This window comes from Chanodichthys erythropterus, chromosome 8 (genome assembly GCF_024489055.1).
Source record: "Chanodichthys erythropterus isolate Z2021 chromosome 8, ASM2448905v1, whole genome shotgun sequence".
Taxonomy (NCBI): Eukaryota; Metazoa; Chordata; class Actinopteri; order Cypriniformes; family Xenocyprididae; genus Chanodichthys; species Chanodichthys erythropterus.
This window is the reverse complement of record NC_090228.1, coordinates 5,010,171-5,038,118: the sequence shown is the minus strand read 5'-3', so window position 1 is coordinate 5,038,118 and position 27,948 is coordinate 5,010,171. Positions and strand designations below refer to the sequence as shown.

The 27,948-nt window shown below is 36.3% G+C and overlaps 2 protein-coding genes across 5 annotated transcripts in view; one reads left to right on the top strand and one right to left on the bottom strand.

Annotated features, from left to right (window-relative positions):
• srgap1b (SLIT-ROBO Rho GTPase activating protein 1b) overlaps nucleotides 1–10,018 on the top strand; it is a 51,714-nt gene extending 41,696 nt beyond the window's left edge. For 2 of the 4 annotated variants that reach the window (XM_067390891.1, XM_067390894.1), the window contains 13 exons: nucleotides 46–130; nucleotides 585–612; nucleotides 761–791; nucleotides 891–951; nucleotides 1,036–1,113; nucleotides 2,717–2,851; nucleotides 3,112–3,217; nucleotides 4,916–5,140; nucleotides 5,226–5,305; nucleotides 5,386–5,563; nucleotides 5,827–5,961; nucleotides 6,037–6,397; nucleotides 7,712–10,018. In XM_067390891.1, the coding sequence (XP_067246992.1) occupies nucleotides 46–130; nucleotides 585–612; nucleotides 761–791; nucleotides 891–951; nucleotides 1,036–1,113; nucleotides 2,717–2,851; nucleotides 3,112–3,217; nucleotides 4,916–5,140; nucleotides 5,226–5,305; nucleotides 5,386–5,563; nucleotides 5,827–5,961; nucleotides 6,037–6,397; nucleotides 7,712–8,128 (1,920 nt within the window). In that variant the 3' untranslated portion in view covers nucleotides 8,129–10,018. Of the gene's footprint in view, nucleotides 1–45; nucleotides 131–584; nucleotides 613–760; nucleotides 792–890; nucleotides 952–1,035; nucleotides 1,114–2,716; nucleotides 2,852–3,111; nucleotides 3,218–4,515; nucleotides 4,557–4,674; nucleotides 4,761–4,915; nucleotides 5,141–5,225; nucleotides 5,306–5,385; nucleotides 5,564–5,826; nucleotides 5,962–6,036; nucleotides 6,398–7,691 lie in introns of those variants that run through there. The other 2 variants (XM_067390893.1, XM_067390895.1) reach the window with 2 other exon arrangements.
• A 5,375-nt stretch (nucleotides 10,019–15,393) lies between these two features.
• Nucleotides 15,394–27,656, bottom strand: kics2 (KICSTOR subunit 2). Its single transcript, XM_067390890.1, has 3 exons — nucleotides 27,220–27,656; nucleotides 25,055–25,343; nucleotides 15,394–16,649 (listed from the first exon to the last, which is right to left on the bottom strand). Exons 1-3 carry the CDS (start codon nucleotides 27,458–27,460, stop codon nucleotides 15,830–15,832), a joined length of 1,350 nt encoding a protein of 449 aa, XP_067246991.1. The 5' UTR covers nucleotides 27,461–27,656; the 3' UTR covers nucleotides 15,394–15,829.
• Nucleotides 27,657–27,948: the final 292 nt, after the last annotated feature.

The following is a 27,948-nucleotide window of genomic DNA, read 5'->3' as shown; positions in this document are numbered from 1 at the left end:
GTGTAACTGGATTATTATTGACTCTGTGCATTTGTTTGTCTGCAGAAACTGAAGGAGTACCTGGAAGGCAGTAATCTCATCGCTAAACTACAAGCCAAACACGACATGCTGAAGAGAAGCATAGCTGAAGGTGATGTCGCACTTTTCTCAATGTATAATATCATTTAATATTATTGTATACTACTACTACTACTACAAACATTTTTATTGTTCATCTTGGGCCAAGGATTGCAATGATATAAGACACTTGAGTCTACAACAAACGCTAGTTCACGTTTTTGATCGCTGTAGCCCCCCCTATTGACAGATTTGGCTGACGATGTAGATGGTGTGAGTACTACCAGCCCTCAAAGTCTCTATGACTTACGGTTTGGTCTGCCTGATCGCTTTTAGGAGAGAATGCTGATCCTTGGAAAGTTTAACAATTACAATGGAGTTTCAGCGCCACGTGCTTGAACCCCTAAATAATCTGTCCAGCATTTTAAATAACATAATGAGGAGGAAGTGACATCTTTGAGCTTTTATAGGAGTTCAGTTTGTGATGACCAGTGAAATGTCATCTAATATAATATCTATGTCTGCAGGATACAGAGCAGACATCATGACAACCAGGTACATCTCATCATCTTTGTGTCTGACCTTCTTTAATGCTCTTTTTACATATACTACCCTGAATCACAAGATCCTCTTGATATTTGTAAAGGTTCTCATGACCTTTTTGAATGCTTCAGTTGTATTTTACTGTCTTTTTTCCACTCAGCCGTCGACGAAACTCCCACAGCAGGCACCAGGTAACAGCCTTTTATCGTTTCCTTTCCACCTGTATCAGCATGCATGTTTCATGTTAACTTCCATGGGCTTCTTTGAGATTTTTTTTTATCTGCTCACAGGATTCTGGGAAGGCCATCCCTCTGATTGTAGAAAGCTGCATTCGCTTTATTAATCTATACGGTGAGGAATGTCTTTAATCTGATTAATAATACAAATTGAATCCATCAAACACACCTATATATATGCATCCATCCTTTTTTTCAGGTCTGCAACACCAGGGTATTTTCAGGGTTTCAGGGTCACAGGTGGAGGTCAATGACATCAAGAACTCTTTCGAAAGAGGTTTGTGAACACAGTCATCTGATCTTCTATAAATACATAAATTATATTCTGCTATTGAGCACACTGATTGAACATCAGAAATAATAAAATATATACAGTAGGTTTCAAAAGTCTCCATATAAATAAGGGGTTTTTGTTTTGTTTCATTTACATGTGGAAATGTAAAATATTGAATCATTTAAAACAAAGATTAAGATTAAATACTTATTAACTATTTGTTAATTATAAAATAAATTTGTGGCTTTAACCATGTAATTGGTAATGATTTCATACAATTAAATTAGAAAAATGCAAAATTATTTATATAAAAAAATATATATATATATATATATATTATATTATATTATATTATAATTATTATTTTTTTTTAATTCAGATTATCTCTTGATTAAAATTGTGATTATCAACTCTTTCCCGGCCAGCCATTTTTTTTTTTTTTTTTAGTTGTCAGCCACTGCCAGTTTTTTTTTTTTTTTTTTTTTTTTCACAGAAAATTTAGGGCCCCTAGAATATTTTGTTGTATGAACATCAAAACATGCGATATATAAAAGAAAGAACAGAGCTTTTAATTAAAAAACATGTTTTATTCTAGCTTCATGCAGTATTTTTATCAACACTTAAATGTGGGTACGTTTAAAGACTTTATATATAGGAAGACTCCTATTACTTATGAATCGGAGAAAGTGCAACACCCAATATAGCGAATAAGCCCCGCCTTCTAAGTGAAAGAGCCAGTCGTCCGTTAGTAAATTCATCGCATCACTGTAGGGCCTCAAAAGGGACTTTGGTAAGTTTTATAAAAAAAAAAATAAAAAAAAACATTTTGAACAAAAAGCTGAGAAAATCGTGCTTTTATCGCTTGTTTCAGCTCCTTTTTTGCTTGTGTTTTAATCCGGAGATTCTTTACTCTTTCAGAAGATGCGTAATAGGGTCTGCAAACCTTATAACAGTGAAAACACTGAAAATTCTGTCAATGCCGGGGAAAGGGTTAATAAAAAAAAAGAAAGCTCAGTTCTGTATTAAAGGGATAGTTCACCCAAAAATGTCAATTCTGTCATCATTTACTCACCCAGACTTTCGTTCATCTTCAGAACAAACCTCTTGCGGCTTCTCAAACGTGTTTCGTAACACAAAAGAATGAACCTCATTGGTTTTTGCACGTCAAGCAAACATACTTGAGCTTCTGTTTACCATATCTGACATGTGATCAATGTTTATGAGTGAATAAAAGCCTAAATTCAATCTGTTCATCATATAAAGCGATTGAGTCTCTTCAGAATATTTGGACTAAACCGCTCTATTCATATGGATTAGTTTTACAATCTCTTTATGAACTTTTGAAAGTGGTAGTGGCGTGGACTGTCAGTGGAGGGACAGAAATCTCTCAGATTTCATTAAAAGATCTTAATTTGTGTCCCGAAGATGAACGAAAGTCTTATGGGTTTGGAACGACATGAGGGTAATAATGTAATTTTAATAATGTAGTAATTAATGACAGAATTTTCATTTTTGGATGAACTAACCCTTTAAAACGTGAAAATCACAGATTTTAATTTAAAAGGATCTATCACCATGGATACTCTCTCACCTGACTGTTTCCCAGGCAACGATCCCTTGACTGACGAGGAGAATAACCATGACATTAACTCGGTAGCGGGCGTATTGAAAATGTACTTCCGCAACCTGGACAACCCGCTTTTCCCCAAGGAGAAGTTCAATGATCTCATCGCCTGCGTCCGTGAGTGCACGTTTTCCCCTGCTTTAATATAAGTTGTGCACGTATGTGAATGAAGCAGGATGGAGGAAGGAAAGGTGTGTGTGAGAAATGGTGGCACAAGCATTCGGGAAATGACAGGGTGCTAAGTACTCGGGTTTCCTGGGGAGTTTGGACAGCTGGTGTCTTTTCATGTGTCTATGAAAGAGTCCCTGCCTGTTTGAGCACATGGGACGTCTGATTTTCCTTGTTTATGAACTTGCGTGTTTATGTGCCTTCAACAGGAACTGAGAATCTGTACGAGCGTGCCCTCTCCATCCGTAAGATCTTGACCACAACACCGCGGCCAACACTAGTGCTCATGAGATACCTGTTTGCATTCCTCAACCAGTGAGTATTCATGCACACATTTATGTAGCTATCCAGTAGAGGACATGCTGTTATGGAAACTTGTTTTTGTTTTTATTTTACAATTCTTACTTTATTTCTTGAAATTCAGAGTTTATAACTCGCACTTCTGAGAAAAAAGTCAGATTTGTGAGAGAAAAAGTTGCAATTACCTTTTTTTTCAATTGTGAATTTATATCTCACAATTTGAAAAAAGTCAGAATTAACTCAATTCTGAGAAAAAAGTCAGAATTTACATTAATTAATTATGATGATTATGACAAACTCATAATTATGAAAAGTCAGAATTATGAAAACTCACAATTCTGAGGAAAAAGTCAGAATTATGATATAAACTTGCAATTCTGATTAAAAAAAGTCAGAAATAATTGAGATATAAACTTGCATATCTGAGAAAAAAGTCAGAATTAATTTATATAAACTCGCAATTCTGAGAAAGTCAATTAATTATGAGATATAAACTCACAATTCTGAGAAAACGTCAATTAATTATGAGATATAAACTCACAATTCTGAGAAAGTCAATTATGAGATATAAACTCTCAATTCTGAGAAAGTCAGAATTTACATTAATTAATTATGATGATTATGACAATCTCATAATTATGAAAAGTCAGAATTATGAAAACTCACAATTCTGAGGAAAAAGTCAGAAATAATTATGAGATATAAACTTAGAATTAATTATGAGATATAAACTTGCATATCTGAGAAAAAAGTCAGAATTAATTTATATAAACTCGCAATTCTGAGAAAAAGTCAATTAATTATGAGATATAAACTCGCAATTCTGAGAAAAAAAATCAGATTTGTGAGATAAAAAGTTGCAATTAACTTTTTTTTTTTATTGTGAGTTTATACCACAATTTGAAAAAAGTCAGAATTAACTCTCAATTCTGAGAAAAAAGTCAGAATTTACATTAATTAATTATGATGATTATGGCAAACTCATAATTATGAAAAGTAACAATGCTGAGGAAAAAGTCAGAATTAATTATGAGACAAACTCGCAATTCTGAGAAAACGTCAATTAATTATGAGATATAAACTCGCAATTCCGATTAAAAAAGTCAGAATTATGAGATATAAACTTGCAATTCTGAGGAAAAAAAGGCAGAATTAATTGAGATATAAACTCGCAATTCTGAGTAAAGTCAAAATTAATTATGAAATATAAACTCGCAAATGTGATTTCAATTGCCAGTGAAAATACTACCATGAAACAAAAAATTAAATAAGACATTTTACAGTTATATCTACTCTGAATCTACTTTTACCAGATTTAGCTGATTTGTGTTTGCAGTCCCTAAAGTGAAGCAAAGTAAACCCACATGCACACTTTTCCATCTATATACTTCGTATGAAATATTGATCAATATTTGTACTCGCACACGAACACAACTCTTTCAGCTGCAAAGCTCAAGTGTCTCATTGAATAGGAGAAATGCAGCTAAACTAAGCATCCATTTTCACACCGGAAATTAAAACTTCTCCCACCTCCATGCGGTGAGAGGGATATGGCGAGAGACAGACAGAGGGAGGGTGGGAGCGCGTTGTGTAAAGGTGCAAAGAGAAAAGGTGCGATATGGAATTTATGACTCACTCTGATTGAGAACGCATAATTATAGCAATGCGCTCAGGAGACAACACAATGCATCTTGGGTTTATTTCCCATCACAGCTTGTCCCAGTACAGTGACGAGAACATGATGGACCCTGGAAACCTGGCCATATGCTTCGGCCCGACTTTGATGCCCACCCCGGACCTCCTGGACCAAGTTTCATGTCAGGCGCACGTCAACGAGGTCATCAAGACCATCATCATTCACCATGAAACAATCTTCCCTGACACCAAAGAGCTGGAGGGACCCGTTTATGAGAAGTGCATGAGCAATACGGAGTACTGGTGAGAGCTTAACTGATTACCATATTAGTATTGACCAGAGTATTCCAGTATGTTGATCATCTGTTTGCATCCTTTATGCTCAAAGTGAAAGTCCCTACAGTGAACCTGGAGCGTTTGAGGAGGGGGAGCAGGATGGAGGGACGGAAACACAGACGAGCGAGGAGGGTAATTAATATATGCTTATGACTAGTAAAAAAACTTGTTCTTTTCCCCAAAAATGCAGAATATCTCTGTCTGTCTTTCAGAGGGTGAGCCTGTGGAGGCGATAGCCAAGTTTGACTATGTGGGACGCTCTGGACGGGAACTCACCTTTAAAAAAGGCGCCACTCTGCTGCTGTTCCAGAGAGCGTCTGAGGACTGGTGGGAGGGACGGCACAACGGCATCGACGGACTCATACCGCACCAATACGTCACGCTGCAGGAGTGAGTTCATACACTTCATCTACAAAGGCATGCTGAGAAAATAGATGAAAATGTCATAAATGTATCCTTTTTTTGTATTTGCATATAGCATCCAAAAAAAATTACTATGGCAACCAAAGTATTTTATCATGGTCAGTTTTTGATTTGAAGTTTGTTCTATTCTTGTTAATTGAATTTCCTAACTGAACTATAAGAAATGTTGATCAAACGAATAGCTTGATCTTAAGATGATGGATGGATATACTTATGAATACATATTTCAGGGATGAGGCCATGTCAGACACTCTGAGCCAGAAAGCAGACAGTGAGGTCAGCACCACACCTTCAGATGAAGTGAGCTCCAGGCGATCGCTAACGTCCCCTACTGAACCCAGAATCCCTGAGACTTTCATCAGCCGGTGAGCACGCACACACACGGCCCTTAGTCTCCTAGTCACTTTTCTCCTTTATAACTTCCTCTTTCCTCTCTTCAGACACCGGAAGCGGACGGAAGCCCTCCTGCGCCGCGTCCCGGGTCGCCTAAGCGACGGTCACTGCCACGGCAATGGGCTGGAACGTAGCTCGCCCCCCGTAACGGTAACCGTAACAGGGCATTTCAGCCCGCGGGAGCTGTTACGTGGGAACAGCTGTGCCCTGGACAGTCCTGAGCACCACAGACGCACAGGACACAACGCCAACTCCAACGGCAACGTCACTGCCAGCATCAGCAGACACGAGTCTCTGCGCAGGGAGAGAGAACGAGAGAGTCCTCCAATACGCCAGTCACCCTCCGCGCTGCATTGTGGGATACCAATTCAACGCTCCCAGACGCTGAACCCGCACACCATGGCACAGGTTTGTTTATGAACAGTCATGAAAATGGGTGAATCTCACAAAAACATGTCATTCTCAAAATTAAAAGGAAAAAAGAAGTTATTTTGCATATTTAAATTGATACCTTTTTGTTGGATCATTAAGAATTGACATTATTTTTTGACAATTTCCATTTAAATTCTCATTTAGTTATTATATCATATATGTATTAAATGTATAATCAATTTATGTTCATTTTGGAAAAAGATTAGCTTTTTTTTTTTTTTTAAATATTTGATTTAATAAAATGAATAATCAGTAAATTATTATATTTGATTCAATCATGTGTATTAAATGTATAATCGTTCATATTTTATTATTTTTGGAATTTTCTTTTTACATTTAATATAAAAAAAGAATATACAAATTAATTAAAAATAATAAATTATGATCAATTATATTATACATTATAATATCTATATATAATACTTATATTTTATATAAATTCGATTAGATTTGAATATTAACAATCAGATTATTCATATTAGATATAAAATTTCTATAATATGTATTCAGTCATGTATATTAAATAATTGGTTCATTTTGTTTTTACATTTTAATATTTAGAAATAATGATATGTGAATGAATTAAACTATTAGTTATATAATAGTTACATAATATCTAATGTCTATAATATCTATACATAAATATATTTACTAGATATAATATCTATATGTAATATTTATATTTTATATAAATGAGATAAGATTTCAATATTTATGTATTAAATGTATAATCAATTTATGTTAATTTTGGAAATTTGATCAAAGTGAATAATCAGTGAATTAAGTGATATAAATCAGAAAATTATATTATTTTATGTATTTAATCATGTGAATTAAATGTATAATCATTTCATATTCTATATTATACATTTATTAATTCCATTATTTGTATATCAAATGTATAATCAATTTATATGAAATAATAAAATTAATAATGAAGTGACAATATTAAAAAATATTACAATATTTAAAAAAAAAATGATATATATATATATATATATATATATATATATATATATATATATATATATATATATATATATATATATATATATATATATATATATATATTAGTATTTAATAGGGGAAAAAAAGAGTGATCCTAAAAATAGATTTAATTTCTTTATGCAAAATACAATTTCTTTCTTATTTCCCTTGAGTTTGAATTATGACCCGGATGTGTCCGTGACCGGTTTCAAGAGATTCACCCAAATCCACACTCACGCAAGCTCAATTGACCCAACATGTCCTGTTAGTAATACCTGTACAGTTAACGCTCTCTCTCTCCAGGATATAGAGGAAACGATGAGTCTGGCCTTGAACGAGCTGCGTGAGCTGGAAAGGCAGAACGGCAAAACCGCGGCTCCTGACCTGGTGCTGGACACCCTGGAGCAGGTGAAGAGCAGCCCGTCCTGCCCGTCCGGCTCCACCCCCTCCAGCTTGTCCAGCCCGTCAGATTCCCCGAGCCCCCTCAGCCCTATCAGCCCCCTTCCACCTCTCCCCCCGTTGCCCGGCCCTTCGTCCCGCCGCTCCAATGACCCCGTTGCCACCTTCAAGCCCATCGCCTCGCCCCGCATGGGCGTGACGCTTCGCCCACCAGCCCTACGCCCCAAACCGCCCATTCTCCCCAAAGCCAACCCTCCACCTTCCCAGCAGCCCCAAAACCCGCCTCCAAGCTTTGGCGGCGACAAATCCGGCACTATGTAAGCCAATGGGTCAAACCGAAGGAAACAGGGTTCAAGACTTGATGATTGCTTGAAGAACGTAAACAGGGTTAATCTCTTAATAATGACTTGATTGTACGGCCGATAGCTAGTTTACGTGCAGAACGGTCTGATAGCGTTAGTCTACGATATTATATCCATAAATGTGTTGTCAGGGTGGTGTGTGTGTGTATTCTCAAAGTGAATAGGACTTTACCGTGTCTGTGTGTAGATACATTTACGAGGAACGCATTCAGAGACAGCGGAGAGAGACTGCCTGTACAGGAAGTACTGTTGTTGTTTTTTTGGGGAAATGTCGTTCCATTGAGTTGGTGCAATGCATTTTGAGTGCTTTGATTTGTTAGGCCTTACCACAAGAGGGATGTATTCGCGCCGTCAATATAAGTTGCTGCTGCTTTCTTTGACGCTTCGATTCGAGTTACAGGAGTACCGGTGCCTCTTGGGAAAACGGTTATTTTCACCTGTTGGAAGTTGATGGGGAATGTAATTTCATTTTTTTTTTTGGTTTTTCGAGCCACGCACCTAGCCTTTTCCGGCGACTGAAGAAAACAGAATGTATTCCATGAATGTTCCATTTGTTTTCCACTCGGAAAAATACCACACTAAGCCTTGATCACCAGATAAACCTCCCCCTGTACCGTGGAAACCAAACCCTGAAGCCTGATTGGACGACGTGGGAGGGACGGAACTGGTAACATTCCGAGGGCAAACGTGAACTAAGCTTTAATGAAATATCCTACTGAAAGTGCAAAAGAGATTTAATTGCATCCGGAGAGGATTGTGGAAAAAATGGCGGGAAAATGGTGACTTCGTTCTCTAGGTCTTGCCCTCCCTCAGATCGTCCGAGTACAATTTCCACTGCTGCTCCTCTGACGGACCATAATGGTGTTCGATCCTCGATTTTCAACGTCTCCTGTGCTTCCAGTGTACGTGTGTTTGTAGGATATCGTCAACGGCAGACTCTTTGGAGCACGCTAACCATACATGGCTCTCCTGTGTGTGTGTGCTGTATGTGGGGGGTTTTGCATGATGAATCGTGGTTAGAGTAGTGCAGAGTACTAGATGATGGATAATTCATGCTTGTACATGGCAACTTAAGTGTTTGAGTGTGTGTGTGTGTGTGTGTGAGTGAAAGAGTTAGAAAGAGTGCACTGCACTTGTAGACAAGATATTGTGGGTGTGTGTGTGTGTGAGAACAAGGGTGTTTAATCTGGTGTGTAAATATGCATGAAGGTGAGGTGAGTTGTTTTACGAAATGAGTTGTTTATACACTAACAATGATTGTTTTTCCACTTTTTTTGACTGCTGCTCTTACGTTTTTCTATACCTGTTCTATTTTTTTACCTACGAGGATTCATTTCTTACTGGTGCTCTTTCATACGACCGCGTCCGCTTGTCGCCGTATCTAACGCCCACCTTTTATCCTTTTACAAGCGACGTGCATATAGACCATCGCCCCACCCTCCCACACACTCACACACAAACACACACACACACACACACACACACACACACACACACACACACACACACACACACACACACACACACACACACACACACACACACACACACACTGTGTTCACATGAAAGTGCCTTTCAGGATGCATGTTGAATGCAGGAGCCTGGTCTGCCAAGGGTGTGTGCTCCCAATCGCTCTCTGAAGAGTCGTTCCCCAAGTTAAATAATAACAATAATAGAGCTCTTTCCAGATATTTAATAACCTAAACAAATAATAAATATGTACATTTAATCCATTGTGATGTCGCACTTTCATGTATAGGACTGTATTGGCATGTAGCATTAAATCATGTTCCAGTGCATTTTAAAATGTGTCGAAACTGAATGTCTTTGAAATAAAGGAAAATTGATATGTCTCAAAAATGGCGTGTGGTACGTTTTTGTTGTTGTTGTCGTTGATATATTTCAGTTTGTAGTGCTGGGATGATATACTAAAACTTAATGGTGAGTAAAGCATGCATGTGATATTTAAAGTGATAAACAAATTCCTAGTATGTGAAAACAACATACCTGGCAATAAAGCTCTTTCTGATTCTGATTCTGATAGTGCACACACAAAAATATCATTACCAAATCGAATTGTGCATTTTGGTTACACTTTATTTTGATAGTGCACTTTAGACATTCTACTAACTTTGACTCTCATTAGAGTATTAGTAGACAGTTAGGGTTAGGTTTACTAGAATAAGTTGACTTGTACGTGCAAAGTTACCTTTAATCTGTGTTTATGTAATCGGATTACTTTTTTCAAGTAACTAGTAAAGTAACGCATTATAAATTTACAACAAAACATGAGTTACTTTTTCAAACAAGTAATGCAAGTTGCTTTATTTTGTGTGCCAGCATCACACGCATGCAAGGGCGTAAATTTGGTTTCAACATTGGGGGGGTTGAGCGTTGGTATGCTGCCTGTTTTTTGTTTTGTTTTTTTAATTTAAAAAAAATCTGTTTTATGTGTTTTATGTAGTGTTATTGGATAATTTATTATCTATCTATCTATCTATCTATCTATCTATCTATCTATCTATCTATCTATCTATCTATCTATCTATCTATCTATCTATCTATCTATCTATCTATCATAACTTTATGGAATTTATGTATAACCATTCATCAAATTCTAACATAACAGTGATTATAAAAAGAAATAAATTATGTTATATATTGTAACCGCCAGTAGGTGGCAGCGATTTGACTTTTTAATGAGTGAGCTACTTAAATCATTCATTCAGCCAATTCGTTCAAAAGTCAGATTAATTAAGGAAGAAAACAAACACCAATTTGAATACTTTTGTCATTGATAAGACGCTATTGAAAAATGAAGGAAAAAAAATAGATGGCTGTTTTAGTAATTGGTTACAGTTACACAGATAGTTATGCTATGGCTAAATTGCAATGGATTAGCTAGCTAAAATATATGTGTAGTGTACTTAACTATTACAATGTTTTCATACCTCCTTCTCAGTACATGCTTTATTCTTTTTAACGTCCCTCTTTGGACAGAAGTTTAATATAGTCGGCTGGGCAGCGGTTCTCTTCATTTTTTTTGGTGCTACCCGCTCTCTTCAAACAGTAGAGCTCCACTCGCGTTGTGTTGGTGAAAGTGCGACGCGCATTGGTTGGGCGTTACCAATCGGTTCACTGGAGGGGGGGTATTTTTTTGACTAATTTATTATGACAAACACATATTCGATTATAAACAAAATTGTTACAAAATAAATGAACTTTACATATTTTAGTATAGATCTACTGTGATTTTCATGTTGAAATATTGGGGGGGTTGTAACTGATGGATTTGAATATTTGGGGGGTTACCTCACCCCCATAAACTACGCCCCTGCACGCATGCATCGTGGTGCTCACGTGAACAGCAGCGGCCAATACAGAGCCGGCATTCGGAGGTAAACACGGAAGCGCTGTACTGCGTAGGAGACTGACAGGGGAGAGAAGAAATTGTTGAATACGTTATTTTTTTGTTTTTGCACACAAAAAGTATTCTCGTCACTTCATAACATTAAGGTCGAACCACTGCAGTCACATGAACTATTTTAACGATGTCTTTAATACTTTTCTGGACCTCAAAAGGTGCACTGACGTTTTTGCCTGTGTGTGGTTCAGAAACCCTCGGATTTCATCAATAATATCTTAATTTGTGTTCTGAAGATGAGCGACGGTCTTACGACATGAGGGTTTGTACTTAATGACAGAAATTAAATTTTTGGGTGAACTAACCCTTTAAGCAGACAGTCTACTAATTCTCTAATCAATGTCTGGTGGTTGACATGTCATTGTGTAACGGAGGCCAGCTTGTAAGAGCTGTACATGTAAACCTCACTCCCTTGACTTCAAGAGACGCACTAGCAACAGTTGCTAGAGGGGGCGGTCTTTAGCATCCTTGTTAATCGCCACATCCCGGAAACGACGGTTTGAATCCTGCGCAGAGCAGTGTGAGTAGAACCTGAGGGGTTTCGTTGGTGCCGTGACCCGGATGGGAGTGAGGTTTAGGGGGCTGAGTGTAACAGAGGCCAGCTAGTAGAACTGTGCGTGAAAACCTCACTCACCTGATCTTGAGGGGCACACTAGCGACTAGAGGCTGCGGTCTTTAGCGTGCCCGTCCCCCATGCCAGAAACACCAGTACGAATCCAGCTCGGAGCGGGGTGAATAGAACCATTTGCAGTTGCAGTTTTCAGTTGCAAAGTTACTTATAGTCAGTAGTATGTCTGTTGGGGAGCATCAAAATAAACTGTTAGCAGGGCATACAGTCTAATATTCTAATCAATTACTGGTGGTTGACATGTAGTTGCAAAGTTACTTAGTAGAATGTCTAATGTGAAATATCGAAATACTATTATTTTTTTTAAATGTAAATTATTAAGTTTACCATCCTTTTAATGTCCCTCAGTTTTCCTTGGAATGTTAGAATCCATGTCCTGTACACATGTGCACTAATAGGTACTAACCTATGCTTTTATTTCAGTCTTGCTGTTAAAAATGTAGGAAGATTCGATGATGCTTTTATGACCCACAAAGAAGTGCACAAGTGGAGGACACAGTCTCTGCCTTTTAGCAAGGGATAATTTCCCATCATGCAGACATCTGAGAGCACTAGTGAAAATGTTTTGTTTTGCATTATAATTTAATACGACTACTATTTCCAGATATTGAATTGCAAATTTAATGTGAATATTAAGCTGCCTTCACGTGCTAGCTGACATTTAATAATACGTTACCCATTTCATAAATCGTGATCACGAGCTCTTGCATTCAAGTTCTCGGTTATCGGAATGAACAGTAATCATGGAGAACACCAAGTTTATTCTTGCGTGTTTATTAGGACAATCTTTTTAAAGCCAAAGTTAGACATTCACGACGCTATCTGGATAGTCCGCTTGTTGACGATTCTGTAATTCCGGTCAAATGCAGGCGATTTCCGCTGTGTATAAAACATACAATACGCTTCAAATGAATGTCATATATGTAATATGCACTACATTAATGACAAGACAAGTATTTGGTTTGTCTCTCCTTTGCTTTAGCAGCTGTATGAACTCCACAATTTGGTGTAAAACCTGATGATCGTGTTCTCACGCATGATTTAAAGGGTTAGTTCTCCCAAAAATGAAAATTATGTAATTTATTACTTACCCTCATGCCGTTCTACACCCGTAAGACCTTAGTTAATCTTCGGAAGATATTTTAGTTGAAATCCGATAGCTCCGTGAGGCCTCCATAGGGAGCAATGGACACTTCTTCTGTCAAGATCCATAAAGGTACTAAAAACATATTTAAATCGGTTCATGTGAGTACAGTGGTTCAATATTAGTATTATAAAGCAACGAGAATTTTTTTGGAGCGCCAAAAAAACAAAATAACGACTTATTTGGTGATGCTTCAGGAAGCATCGGAGCATAAATGAATCAGTGTGTCGAATCATGATTCAGATCGCGTGTCAAACTGCCAACGGCTGAAATCACGTGACTTTGGCGCTCTGAACAGAAGATTCGACACACCGATTCATTTATGCTCCGATGCTTCCTGAAGCATTGTTTTGAAATCGGCGATCACTAAATAAGTCGTTATTTAGTTTTCTTTGGCGCTCCAAAAATTTTCTCGTCGCTTTATAATATTAATTAATATTGAATATTGAACCACTGTACTCACATGAACTGATTTAAATATGTTTTTAGTACATTTATGGATCTTGAGAGAAGTGTCCATTGCTCCCTATGGAGGCCTCACGGAGCTATCGGATTTCAACTTAAATATCTTAATTTGTGTTCCAAAGATTAACAAAGGTCTTACAGGTGTGGAACGGCATGAGGGTAAGTAATAAATGACAGAATTTTCATTTTTTGGGTGAACTAACCCTTTAAGATGATCCAATGAGCAGTCAGCCGTCTATACAGTCACATGATCGTGGTCACAAAATGACTTATTTAATTAGTGTTGCTGAATTATTTAGAATTCATTTACATCACAACATTTCAACATTAGATTTTAAGTCCAGATTTTCTGGTCCGTTCCGGTCTCAGACTTTTGGACACTGCTGTGGTTTTCAATTTTGTGGATGGGAGCATGTTTTCTCTGTCTTGTGTTATGGGTATAACGCTATCAATCTTTAATGTTTTGATTTATATTAATCTTCATCCATTTTTCAAATGCAAGGCAGTACATTCTTTCTGCTGTCCTTGAGTACAGACGTTAGCTCTCATATATAGCTGTGACCCATGCACTTCACTGGGTTTGCAGTGAACCATAACCAGAAAATAATCAATCTCAGTTTCTAACACACCACAGACTTAAAACGACCTAAGACAATATTCACATTTGAATGGTGCATAAAAAGTATGCATTAAATTAGCATGAAGGTCATGGGTTTTCCAGCAGGACAATGACTTTAAACACATTAAAAGGCAACCAGGAATGGTTGAAAAGAAAGGTCAAAAGTGTCAGTGAAGACTTTGATAATGTTACAAAAGATTTCTTTCTCAAATAAATGCTGTTCTTTTGAACTTTCTATTCATCAAAGGATCCTGAAAAAAAAATTATCATCAAGCTGTTTTCAACATTGATGAGGATTAGTTCACCTTAGAATTACAGTTTCCTGATAATTTACTCACCCCCATGTTATCCTTGATGTTTGTCTTTCTTTCTTCAGTCGAAAAGAAGGAAAATATTCCAGGATTTTTCTCCATATAGTGGACTTTATTGGGGTTCAAAGGGTTGAAGGTCCAAATTGCAGTTTCAATGCATCTTCAAAGAGCTCTACATGATCCCAGATGAGGAATAAGGGTCTTATCTAGCAAAACAGTCATTTTCTGGAAAAAATAAATAAAAATGTATCTACTTTTTAACCACAAATACTCATCTTGCAGTAGCTCTGTGATGTGTCATGCATTACGTAATCATGTTGGGAAGGTCACGCGTGATGCAGGCGCAAGTACCGAGCAAGTGTTTACAAAGTCAAACAGTTGAAGGCTACTATAAGGAGAAAAATCCTGGAGTATTTTCCTAAAAAACCTTAATTTCTTTTCGACTGAAGAAAGAAAGACATTAACATCTTGGATGACATGGGGATGAGTAAATTATGAGGAAATTTTAATTCTGAAGTGAACTAATTCCATAAGAAATGTTACTTGAGTACCATAAAAATGCATATGTGGAATTCAAAAAGAATAAATTCTGTATTATATATAAACTGTAATTTTATTTCTTGAGAAGAGAAGTCAGTACAGTTTTAGTCTGATGCACAATTCTAAACTTTATTTCAGAAGTAAAAATATACACAGGAGGAGGAGAAAACAGTCAAAACATTAAAACCAAAGACTCAGCTATTAAAATGTGTTACACATAGCAAATTAACAATAAAAGGGGGAAATCAAAATTCTTTGCAATGGGTCCCTTTTTATATTCAGTAAAGCAAGTCCAATAGCTAAGCCGGAACAGTCATTTGTAAGCACATTAAAAACAAGACAAACGTTCACAGCTGTGATATTCGTCTTTGGTCTGAACGTGTTTGAAGCTTTTGGACCTCTTTAATAGTTGTTCAAAGCGAGAAGGATAAAACGGTTTATATTCAACAACAGTTTCAGCAGCACAGTGAATAAAAAAGCAACAGCAACCGATATACACATCTTTTTAAAATAAACTATATGATGAAGTTCAGCCCTTGGAGCCAGGCTTGAGTGTAGTGAAGGGTTTGGAGTTCCTCAGCGATCCCGTCAGCTCCTGCAGGAATGCCACGATGTGCGAGTCCCTCTCCGACTTCCTCCCGTCGAAGATCACCACCACGGTGAAGTGTGGCTCGGGCCGCGTGAGGAAGTAGGTGCTCTGGACTTTATCGTCATAGAAGTGGACCACCTTATCCAGAGCGTTGAGCTCTGTGGCGCGGTCGCTCATGATCATGATGACGTTGGGCCAGTGCGTGACTGGCCTTTCTCCACCGGGAAGCGACACGACGGCCGGAAACTGATCCACGCCTTTGGGGGCTTCACGGTACGAGTGCGGATGGTGGTATCCGTGTCCCTGGAAGCTCTCGGAGCCACGGTTGTCGAAGACCAAGGAGACGTTAGAAGCGTCGTGCTTGCGAATGAAGGCAGAGATCTTGCCGAAGTAATCGAGGGAGGTGCGAGCCGTCAGGGTTTTCATTTCGGACTGTGACGTCTGCCGGTTAAGAGCCTCGTGGAAGTAGAAGCTGAACTTGGCCAGGAGTGTCGCTTGAAGGCGCTGCAGCCATAGATAGAGATGCGGCGGCTGCACGACCTTCTGGGATTGGCCTCCGAAGAGGTGTTTCCTGGTTTCTCGTTGCCGTTCGAACACCTGACCCCACGCCTGAAGTTTGGAATGGGCGCCGTGCAGGTTCAGCAGAGACGGCAGGAAATGCCACTCGGAGATCTGCGCCTGGCATCGCAGCAGCTGGGTCAACACGTCCACCTCCACCTGGAAGCTGTTCTCGAGGCGGCTCAGGATTGGATGGTGGAATCTGAAAGAAAGGAAATGGCCATCAGGGATTACAGATACAACCTCTAATGAATTATAGTAGTGTTGTCACGATACTGGAATTTCCAGCTTCAATCCCTTAAAAAATATCAATAATCGATACCATTTTTGATGCGGCACGGGTTAAACTGTTGTATTTACCGCCATACAAATGATTTATCTCTCTCTTTGTATTTTTGATAATTTGGGTAATTTTGTTGTAATAACAGCACAGGGAATGTTTATTTGTATCGTTGAACTACATTTACAAAAAGACAAGTAAACAGTCAGTAAAAAAATAACAAATAAATCACAAACGATAGGGTGGGTGGGTCTAACAATAGTATTCAAGTAAGAAATACTACAGAATAATGCTTACAATTAAAGCTACTAAAGTTATTCAGTCAAGAGCAGCGAATGATTTTCCATCTTTTGTTCTTTGATTAACATGACAGACAGCAGCAGGTTTATTAGGCTGCTGTCGCTTTAAGAGCTTATGCACAGATCCAATAGCCTATAGTATACGTTCCAAAACCGACTTTATTTACCTGAATACTCAGCAATATGGGCATTTTGACATAATTTTGAATGTATTTGAACTTTTAAGTGCACTAAGTGGTACTTGCGAGTGCCACTTACTGTACATAGATCAGTGGCGCATGCACTTTTTTAGCACAAAACCTGTGGGAATGATAAAATTAGGCGCAATACATGCACTATTCCGAGAGAAGAGTGAGCGAGCGTGCAGCTGATATTGGTGTATCGATACTGCAGAAAATGAGTTTCTGATATTTCAGTATAGATACAAATTGAAATATCAATATTTTAGACAACACTAAATTATAGGGCTGCGCAATATATATTGAAACAACATCAATACCATGATATGGCTTAACACGATAGTAAAATTGCAAAGCTAAATTATGTAATTTGCTGCCAGTTTCAAAGTGAAGCGCGACACTGTTTATTTATACATCATAAATTATTTTTCAAAGTTTTCGAAGCTAAAACAAAGATTATTGGACTGTGTTTTTTCACATCCTCAGACTCAGAATTATGTGTTTCTCCAGCAACACTATCTACTGCAAAAAGAATCTGCATTGGTCACGTTGAAGAAGTCAGACTTCTGAGTTTTCAGAGTTTACAAGTTGTAATTAATTATTAGTTCTGATTTAATTATTTCTACAAGTCTGAATGCACCTTATTTCAGTCTTTCTCCTTAAAAATGTCATGTTACTTTGTAATTTTTTGTGAAATTTACTTTGTTCAAAGTAATTCTGCACCATTTTTGTTTAGTACATGCTGAAACACAATCATGAGCAGTGCCACGATTCACTCTGAAACTGGCAGAGCATATATTTGCTGGCAAACCACCAAAATAAAAGTGCAATTCAAGGAAATTAAGATGTAAATAGTAGTATTTTAATTTTACCGTGTGCAAAACAATTGTACTAGTAAAATGTTATTTTTATTTGTTAAAGGTGCCCTAGAACTTTTTTTTAAGATGTAATATAAGTCTAAGGTGTCCCCTGAATGTGTCTGTGAAGTTTCAGCTCAAAATACCCCACAGATTTTTTTTAAAAGCATTTTTTTAACTGCCTATTTTGGGGCATAATTAGAAATGAGCCGATTCAGGGTGTGTGGCCCTATAAATCTGGTGCTCCACGCCCCAAGAGCTCGCGCTTGCCTTAAACAACATAAAAAAAGTTCAAACAGTTAATATAACCCTCATAATGGATCTTTACAAAAGTGTTCGTCATGCAGCATGTCTAATCGCGTAAGTACAGTGTTTATTTTGATGTTTACATTGATTCTGGATGAGTTTGATGGTGTTCCGTAGCTAACTGCTAATGCTACACTGTTGAAGAGATTTATAAAGAATGAAGTTGTGTTTGTGAATTATACAGACTGCAAGTGTTTAAAAATGAAAATAGCGACGGCTCTTGTCTCCGTGAATACAGTAAGAAACGATGGTAACTTTAACCACTTTTAACAGTACATTAGCAACATGCTAACGAAACATTTAGAAAGACAGTTTACAAATATCACTAAAAATATCATGTTATCATGGATCATGTCAGTTATTATTGCTCCATCTGCCATTTTTCGCTGTTGTTCTTGTTTGCTTATCTAATCTGATGATTCAGCTGTGCACAGATCCAGACGTCCTGCCCTTGTCTAATGCCTTTCATAATGTTAGGAACATATGCAAATATTGGGGCGTACACCCCGACTGTTACGTAACAGTCGGTGTTATGTTGAGATTCGCCTGTTCTTCAGAGGTCTTTTAAACAAATGAGATTTACACAAGAAGGAGGAAACAATGGGCACCTTTAAAGTACAGTCATTTTATTGTAATTTATTTCTAATTTTTATTTAATCACAAAAAAAAAAAATCATTTTATTGAATGGGTCAAAAACTGTGTAAATGTGGTTACTGAAAGAGTTTGAGTTGGTTCCTTTGATTTTTCAAGTATTTGCCAAATTGTTTAACCATAAAAGGATGTTTTGCACTCAAAAAAAAAAAAAGTTGATCTGAGTAAAATGTAATTTTCCAGATTTTTACAATAACTTTAATTTTGAATGCAAATGCACTCAACAAAATCAACTCATTCAAGAATGATTTTTTCAAAAATAGCTATTCAAGTCATTTTGAATTCATTCCTGTATTTTTTCATACCACAAAATATATCTCAGAAAATCTAACTAATCGCATTGCCAGTTTTTCTCCCGATATTGTGCAGCCATACGTGTAATGGAACTCTATCAATATGAGACGATGCAAGATGGTGGACGATTGTCAACATCTCTGTAATCCTGCAATCTGTGTGTCCTGTTTGTGTTTGAGCTATCGACGCCGTGCCAGCTCGTTCTCTTTGCTCATTAGCTCTGGAGAAAGTCATGAATACTGCAGGGTGGCATAGAGCTCATTACATCTCCTGCATTCAGCAGCAGCGTGAAAATTCTTCACCCCTGACTGATCATTAATTACATGTCTTAGCAGGCAGCCAGAAAGAGAGCATGAGGAAATGACAGAGAGAGAAAGAATAGGGAGCTTCTTCATAACAAAAAAAAAAGCTGACAGAACAATACTTTCTATTGCAGTTTAATTCAGAGACAAGCCGTTTGTCATTTGGAAAATATCCTGACCAACCCAACGCAGCAACCAATGGTGTGAGTTTGGGGCGGGACTATCTGTTTGGCCAGCCAATGGAACATGGGGAGTGTGTGGGAAACCTGTTTGATAATCATAATCAAGAATTCACATTTAATGCTTTTTCTTTGTAGGCCAGCAGTTCAAAGCTGATTTCTCAAGGTCATCCTTGGGCGACGCTCTCAAGCGTCCCGCTGCAGGAAAGAGCTGAATCTCTGCTGAGCAGTTGGCTGACTGATTAATTGATCGGATAACGTTTGTGAGATCTTGTCTCTTCTGCTCCAGCGATGACTCAACATTTGGCATCCTTGTTTCCGTGAAGTGCAGAGTTCACCTTGAGCAGTCAGTGGGAACGCGCTCAGCTTCAGATATCATTAACCTGGTGCTGGGCTCACGTACGGCTTTATCATACATCATTTTTGCTAGAACTATATTGTTATTTAAAGTTGCAGTTACTTTAAAAGAAATCATGGGTGAAAATTTTTCGGCATGATATATAGGTGTGTGTGTATTATATATTTCTTTGGATGCCATCATAGACTTAGGGTTAGGGTAGATAGTCAATCCAAGACTTAATTATGTATTAATTCTGAATAATAGTATGTGCTTTTTTTATTTATTTGGCAGATGCTTTTATAAAAAATATCTTTAAACACACCTTTAAATCTAGCACATTTTTAATATAAATATTTTTGGTGTTGCTTTGATGTTTTTCTATGAAAGTGCATTTTTAATTACCTTCATTTTTTACTTGGAGGTGGAAATGGGCTTTCATAGCTTTTCTAGTACACCTGTATAGACCTTATGCGCCAGAGAATGGATGGAAGCTTGTTTCCGCCACAGAATAAAAAAAAAAAAAAAAGGAGAATTGCAACTTTATCTCACAATTCTGACTTTTTTTCTCAGAATTGTGTGATATAAACTCACAATTACATTATAAAGTCAGAATTGCGAGATATAATGTCGCAACTGCTTTATAAATTCAGAATTGTGTGATATAAAGTTGCAAGTGTTAAAGTCAGAATTGCATGATATAAAGTCGCAATTGCATGTTATAAAGTCGCCATTGCTTTATAAATTCAGATTTGCGTGATATAAAGTCGCAATTGCGTGTTATAAAGATAGAATTGCATGATAGTCGCACCAGAATTGTGATATAAAGTCACAACTGTTATAAATTCAGATTTGCGTGATATAAAGTCGCAATTGCGTGTTATAAAGATAGAATTGCATGATAGAGTCGCACCTGTGTTATAACATCAGAATTATGATATAAAGTCACAACTGTGTTATAAATTCAGAATTGTGTGATATAAAGTCACAAGTGTTAAAGTCAGAATTGCATGATATAAGGTCGCAGTTGCATGTTATAAAGTCGGAATTGTGTGATATAAAGTCGCCATTGCTTTATAAATTCAGATTTGCGTGATATAAAGTCGCAATTGCGTGTTATAAAGATAGAATTGCATGATAGTCGCACCAGAATTGTGATATAAAGTCACAACTGTGTTATAAATTCAGAATTGTGTGATATAAAGTCACAAGTGTTAAAGTCAGAATTGCATGATATAAAGGTCGCAGTTGCGTTATAAATTCAGAATTGCGTGATATAAAGTCGCAGTTGCATGTTATAAAATCAGAATTGCGTGATATAATGTCGCAACTGCGTTATAAATTCAGAATTGTGTAATATAAAGTCACAAGTGTTAAAGTCAGAATTGCATGATATAAGGTCGCCATTGCGTTATAAATTCAGATTTGCGTGATGTAAAGTCGCAATTGAGTTATAAATTCAGAATTGTGTGATATAAAGTCGCAACTGCGTTATAAATTCAGAATTGCGTGATATAAAGTCGCAATTGCATGTTATAAAGTCGGAATTGTGTGATATAAAGTCGCCATTGCGTTAGAAATTCAGATTTGCGTGATGTAAAGTCGCAATTGCGTCTTATAAAGACAATTGCATGATAGAGAGTCGCACCTGTGTTATAACATCAGAATTGTGTGACAAAGTCGCAATTGCTTTATAAAATCAGAATTGCGTGATATAAAGTCGCAGTTGCATGTTATACAGTCGGAATTGTGTGATATAAATTCAGATTTGCGTGATATAAAGTCGCAATTGCGTGTTATAAAGATAGAATTGCATGATAGAGTCGCACTTGTGTTATAACATCAGAATTATGATATAAAGTCACAACTGTGTTATAAATTCAGAATTGTGTGACAAAGTCGCAATTGCTTTATAAAACCAGAATTGCGTGATATAATGTCGCAACTGTGTTATAAATTCAGAATTGTGTGATATAAAGTCACAAGTGTTAAAGTCAGAATTGCATGATATAAGGTCGCAGTTGCGTTATAAATTCAGAATTGCGTGATATAAAGTCACAAGTGTTAAAGTCAGAATTGCATGATATAAGGTCGCAGTTGCGTTATAAATTTAGAATTGCGTGATATAAAGTCGCAACTGTGTTATAAATTCAGAATTGTGTGATTTAAAGTCACAAGTGTTAAAGTCAGAATTGCATGATATAAGGTCGCCATTGCGTTATAAATTCAGATTTGCGTGATGTAAAGTCGCAATTGCGTTATAAATTCAGAATTGTGTGAAAAAGTCGCAACTGCGTTATAAATTCAGAATTGCGTGATATAAAGTCGGAATTGTGTGATATAAATTCAGATTTGCGTGATATAAAGTCGCAATTGCGTGTTATAAAGATAGAATTGCATGATAGAGTCGCACCTGTGTTATAACATCAGAATTATGATATAAAGTCACAACTGTGTTATAAATTCAGAATTGTGTGATATAAAGTCGCAAGTGTTAAAGTCAGAATTGCATGATATAAGGTCGCAGTTGCGTTATAAATTCAGAATTGCGTGATATAAAGTCGCAGTTGCATGTTATAAAGTCGGAATTGTGTGATATAAAGTCGCCATTGAGTTATAAATTCAGATTTGCGTGATGTAAAGTCGCAACTGCGTTATAAATTCAGAATTGTGTGATATAAAGTCGCCATTGCGTTAGAAATTCAGATTTGCGTGATGTAAAGTCGCAATTGCGTCTTATAAAGACAATTGCATGATAGAGAGTCGCACCTGTGTTATAACATCAGAATTGTGTGACAAAGTCGCAATTGCTTTATAAAATCAGAATTGCGTGATATAAAGTCGCAGTTGCATGTTATACAGTCGGAATTGTGTGATATAAATTCAGATTTGCGTGATGTAAAGTCGCAATTGCGTCTTATAAAGACAATTGCATGATAGAGTCGCACCTGTGTTATAACATCAGAATTGTGATATAAAGTCACAACTGTGTTATAAATTCAGAATTGTGTGACAAAGTCGCAATTGCTTTATAAAACCAGAATTGCGTGATATAATGTCGCAACTGTGTTATAAATTCAGAATTGTGTGATATAAAGTCACAAGTGTTAAAGTCAGAATTGCATGATATAAGGTCGCAGTTGCGTTATAAATTCAGAATTGCGTGATATAAAGTCACAAGTGTTAAAGTCAGAATTGCATGATATAAGGTCGCAGTTGCGTTATAAATTTAGAATTGCGTGATATAAAGTCGCAACTGTGTTATAAATTCAGAATTGTGTGATTTAAAGTCACAAGTGTTAAAGTCAGAATTGCATGATATAAGGTCGCCATTGCGTTATAAATTCAGATTTGCGTGATGTAAAGTCGCAATTGCGTTATAAATTCAGAATTGTGTGAAAAAGTCGCAACTGCGTTATAAAGTCGGAATTGTGTGTTATAAAGTCGGAATTGTGTGATATAAATTCAGATTTGCGTGATATAAAGTCGCAATGGCGTGTTATAAAGATAGAATTGCATGATAGAGTCGCACCTGTGTTATAACATCAGAATTATGATATAAAGTCACAACTGTGTTATAAATTCAGAATTGTGTGATATAAAGTCGCAACTGCGTTATAAATTCAGAATTGCGTGATATAAAGTCGCAGTTGTGTTATAAATTCAGTATTGCGTGATATAAAGTCGCAGTTGCATGTTATAAAGTCGGAATTGTGTGATATAAAGTCGCCATTGAGTTATAAATTCAGATTTGCGTGATGTAAAGTCGCAACTGCGTTATAAATTCAGAATTGTGTGATATAAAGTCGCAAGTGTTAAAGTCAGAATTGCATGATATAAGGTCGCCATTGCATTATAAATTCAGATTTGCGTGATGTAAAGTCGCAAATGTGTTATAAATTCAGATTTGCGTGATGTAAAGTCGCAATTGCGTCTTATAAAGACAATTGCATGATAGAGTCGCACCTGTGTTATAACATCAGAATTGTGATATAAAGTCACAACTGTGTTATAAATTCAGATTTGCGTGATATAAAGTCGCAATTGCATGTTATAAAGTCGGAATTGTGTGTTATAAAGTCGGAATTGTGTGATATAAATTCAGATTTGCGTGATATAAAGTCGCAATGGCGTGTTATAAAGATAGAATTGCATGATAGAGTCGCACCTGTGTTATAACATCAGAATTATGATATAAAGTCACAACTGTGTTATAAATTCAGAATTGTGTGATATAAAGTCAGTTGCGTTATAAAGTCAGAATTGTGAGAAACTCACAATTACAAGTTTATATCACGCAATTCTGAGAGAAAAAAGGTCAGAATTGCGAGATATAAAGTCGAATTACCTTTTTTATTTTTTATTCAGAGGCGGAAACAAGCTTCCATTCAAGAGAAACAAGTGTGCAGCCATCTTTAGAATTTGTTTGAACTTTCATTTTTGCAGTAGCTCTGTATATTATTAAGGCATCACTGTAGAGTAATTAGTTGGTGAAATGGCTTTATTTATTGTAAGTTAACGAAAGTTTGAAGCAGATATCATAACAAGATTCAGTAGACCTGGAAGAGTTCATTAATAAATCTGTAAGATTTTACCTTCATGCTGTGAAAATACAAACCGGAAGACAGAATACAAGCGCAGTGCTAAAAGTCGTAAGGTCTACAGTGTAAAACCATTTGTTTTGCTAAAAAATAAAGGGTGAATGTGAGTAAGGCAAGCCAAGGCTCCCTCTGGTGGTGTAGATAACACACTACAACACAGACCCACACACAATGATCTTCATAATCTAAATGTTTCTTAAACCATTTCAGTAATATATGAAATAAACATTGATTTAATAATTGTTTGTCAGTGTAATAAAACCAAAACAAAGTCATAACGAAGGATCAGCTACACTATATACACTACTCTCCGTTTCTCACCTTGAACTGTACTTCTGCAAAATGGTCTCCAGCGTGCTCACGAGCTCCTCAGAGTTCACAGTCTTCTGGTTACCCAGAGAATGCATCTTCTCGTAGAAGTCTGCGATCTCCATCCTGGCCTGCGTGAAGTGACACAGCTGCTCGGACAAATGAGACAGGAGGTCCTCCAGGTTGGGAGTGGAGCCTCCGGATGTGTGGCGGCCCATGGACACCACCTTCTTCAGTTCGTTGTGCAGAGACGTGTAGATGGTTCTGATGGAATCCTTACGACTGAAGAATGACTGACCACCTGCGTGACACACACACATTAATATGAAGGCATTAAAACAACACAATGCTGGAATATGAAACCAAACAGATGGTGATGTATTATGTATGGCCACATGGCGCCATCTGCTGTATTTAAATTATACTACTCTCTCATTGAACGTTTCATGACGTTCAAAAAATATTGGATTAGCCTGATTCATGTACCAGTGTTTGAGTGTACCAGGGTAATACCACATTTTTGACCTTACTATGATAGATTACTGAATGATTAGATCAGATAATCATAAAGTACATAGTGTTAAAATCTGATACCTCTGGAAGATGATTTCCATCACACAAAAAAAATGCTTTGGTAAATCAGAATGATGACAAAAAGTCACAATGAGATAAAATGAGGAAATTGAGATATTACGTCATGATTATGAAATAAAATCCATAGTTGACAAACTGATATAATTATGTATTATGAAATAATTAAAGTGACGTCACTTTTTACAATTATAACTTTTTGCTATAATTACGACTCATAATTTCGACTTCTGTCATAACTGACATTTTATCACATAATTCCTACTTTATTATTTCATAATTTAGACTTTTTATAATAATAATTAGGTCATTGGGAATTCTCATAATTAAGATTTTTCGATTTAATTAAGACATTTCAACTTTTTAATGTCAATTTCGATTTTATCTAAATTACTTTCTCAATTTTTATTTTGTCTGTCACTTTTTATCTCATTATGACCCTTTTTATCATAAATTTTGTCTCATAATTTAGACTTTTATAATAATAATTAGGTAATAGAACTTTTAATCTCATCATTTTGATTTTTAATGTCAAAATTTAAATTTAATCATAATTATTATTTCAATTTCTATTTATCTAAATTATTACTTTTATCTCATAATTTCATTTGTCTTTCATTTCATATCTCATATTATGACTTCATCAATATTGTTTTATATTGCATGATGTTCCTGTCTTAATTTTATTACTTTTGTTTGGTTTCTTTTGATATTTTATTATTAGTGTTTAAATTGTATTGTATGGGGATGTTTTGTTTGGTATATTGTGCAGCACTTTGGTCAGCATTTATGCTGTTTTAAAGGGCTATATAAATAAACTTGACCTTGATTATTTTGATTTTTTTATCATAACTTTTGTCTTATAATTTAGGTAATTATCTTATTTTAATCTCATAATTATGACTTTGTATCTTATTTAAACTTTTAGCTTCACTTTCTATTTTATCTTAATAATCTCAAATTCATTTGTCATAATGTCACTTTTTATCTCATAATTATGACTTCTCGTAATTTTGACTTTTTATCATAACTTTTATCTCATAAATTAGACTTTTTTACAATAATAATTAGGCAACTAGGACTTGTTAAATCTTGTAATTTTGATTTTTAATGTCAAAATTTCAATTCAATCTCATAATTATGACAATTTTTATTTGTCATAATGTTACTTTTTATCTCATTATGGCCCTTTTTTATCATAACTTTTGTCTCATAATTGAGACTTTTAATAGTAATAATTAGGTAATAGGACTTTTAATCTCATAATTTTGACTTTTTTATAATAAAAATGAGGTAACTAGGACTTGTTAAATCACGTAATTCAATTTAATCTCATAATTAAGACTTATTTCAACTTTTTAATGTCAATTTATATTTTATCTAAATTATTACTTTTATCATCTGATAATGTGATTTGTCATAATTTCACATTTATCTCACAATTTTGAATTTTTATCATAACTTTTGTTTCATAATTTTTAGACACATGATTATAAATTACCATAATTTATTTTCTTGTGTGGCGGAAATGGGCTTCAAACAGTACTTTAGGTAAAGATACAGTATTAGAACCGCTTCTCTCATACCTAGTTTCTGCCCGAGGAAAGTCATGTTGTGGTAGGCTTTCTCTGCGGCTGCCAGGTGGGCGAGAGCGGCCAGCAGCGACGCCCAGATGGCTCCTGCACTCTTACTGGCGTCCTTCTCCTTCTCCACATAATCCTTCGCCCTGTCGAACCAGAACATCCCGAGCTGGGTGAAGAAGCTCTCGAGCACGGCTCGCTCTTTAGGAACCGGCCGCAGTTCCTCATCGCGCTGCATGTCACACATGATGACAGAGAGAAATCAGCGCACATTCACGCGACAGCGTTATTTAATAATGGCTAAAACTGTTCGACGTGCTTATGTTGTGTCCGACAGTCGCGGTCGCCGGAAAAGAGCAAAACAAACAACGAATTTAAGGGATTCAGATCGTTTTCTGTTGATAAAATGCACATTCTTAGTGCCAAACGCCACCATGACACTTTTCAATGACAACACTACGGCAAGCCAAAGGAGACAAATACGTCTGTATACGAAACGTGAATTTAATGTTGCATTTTATTTAAATATAATCTATTTTAACATATTGTTCTATCCATTAAACCTTATTATATTGCAAAGACTCATTAAAGTTTAGCAAAATAATTAGTTAAAACTATTCCGAATGTATAAACTTGTAAGATATTATTATATTATATAGATAGATATTATATTATGAGATATCCTTTTATAAATATACGTTTATAAATGCTCGTTATTAAATATCTCCCCAAACT

Coding starts and splice junctions, on each gene's coding strand:
- kics2 (XM_067390890.1), bottom strand. CDS start 27,460: ATGTGTGACATGCAGCGCGATGAGGAACTGCGGCCGGTTCCTAAAGAG. Junction 25,344..27,219: donor TTTCCTCGGGCAGAAACTAG/GTATGAGAGAAG, acceptor TGTGTCACGCAG/GTGGTCAGTCATTCTTCAGT. Junction 16,650..25,054: donor TTGCAGAAGTACAGTTCAAG/GTGAGAAACGGA, acceptor CCTTTCTTTCAG/ATTCCACCATCCAATCCTGA.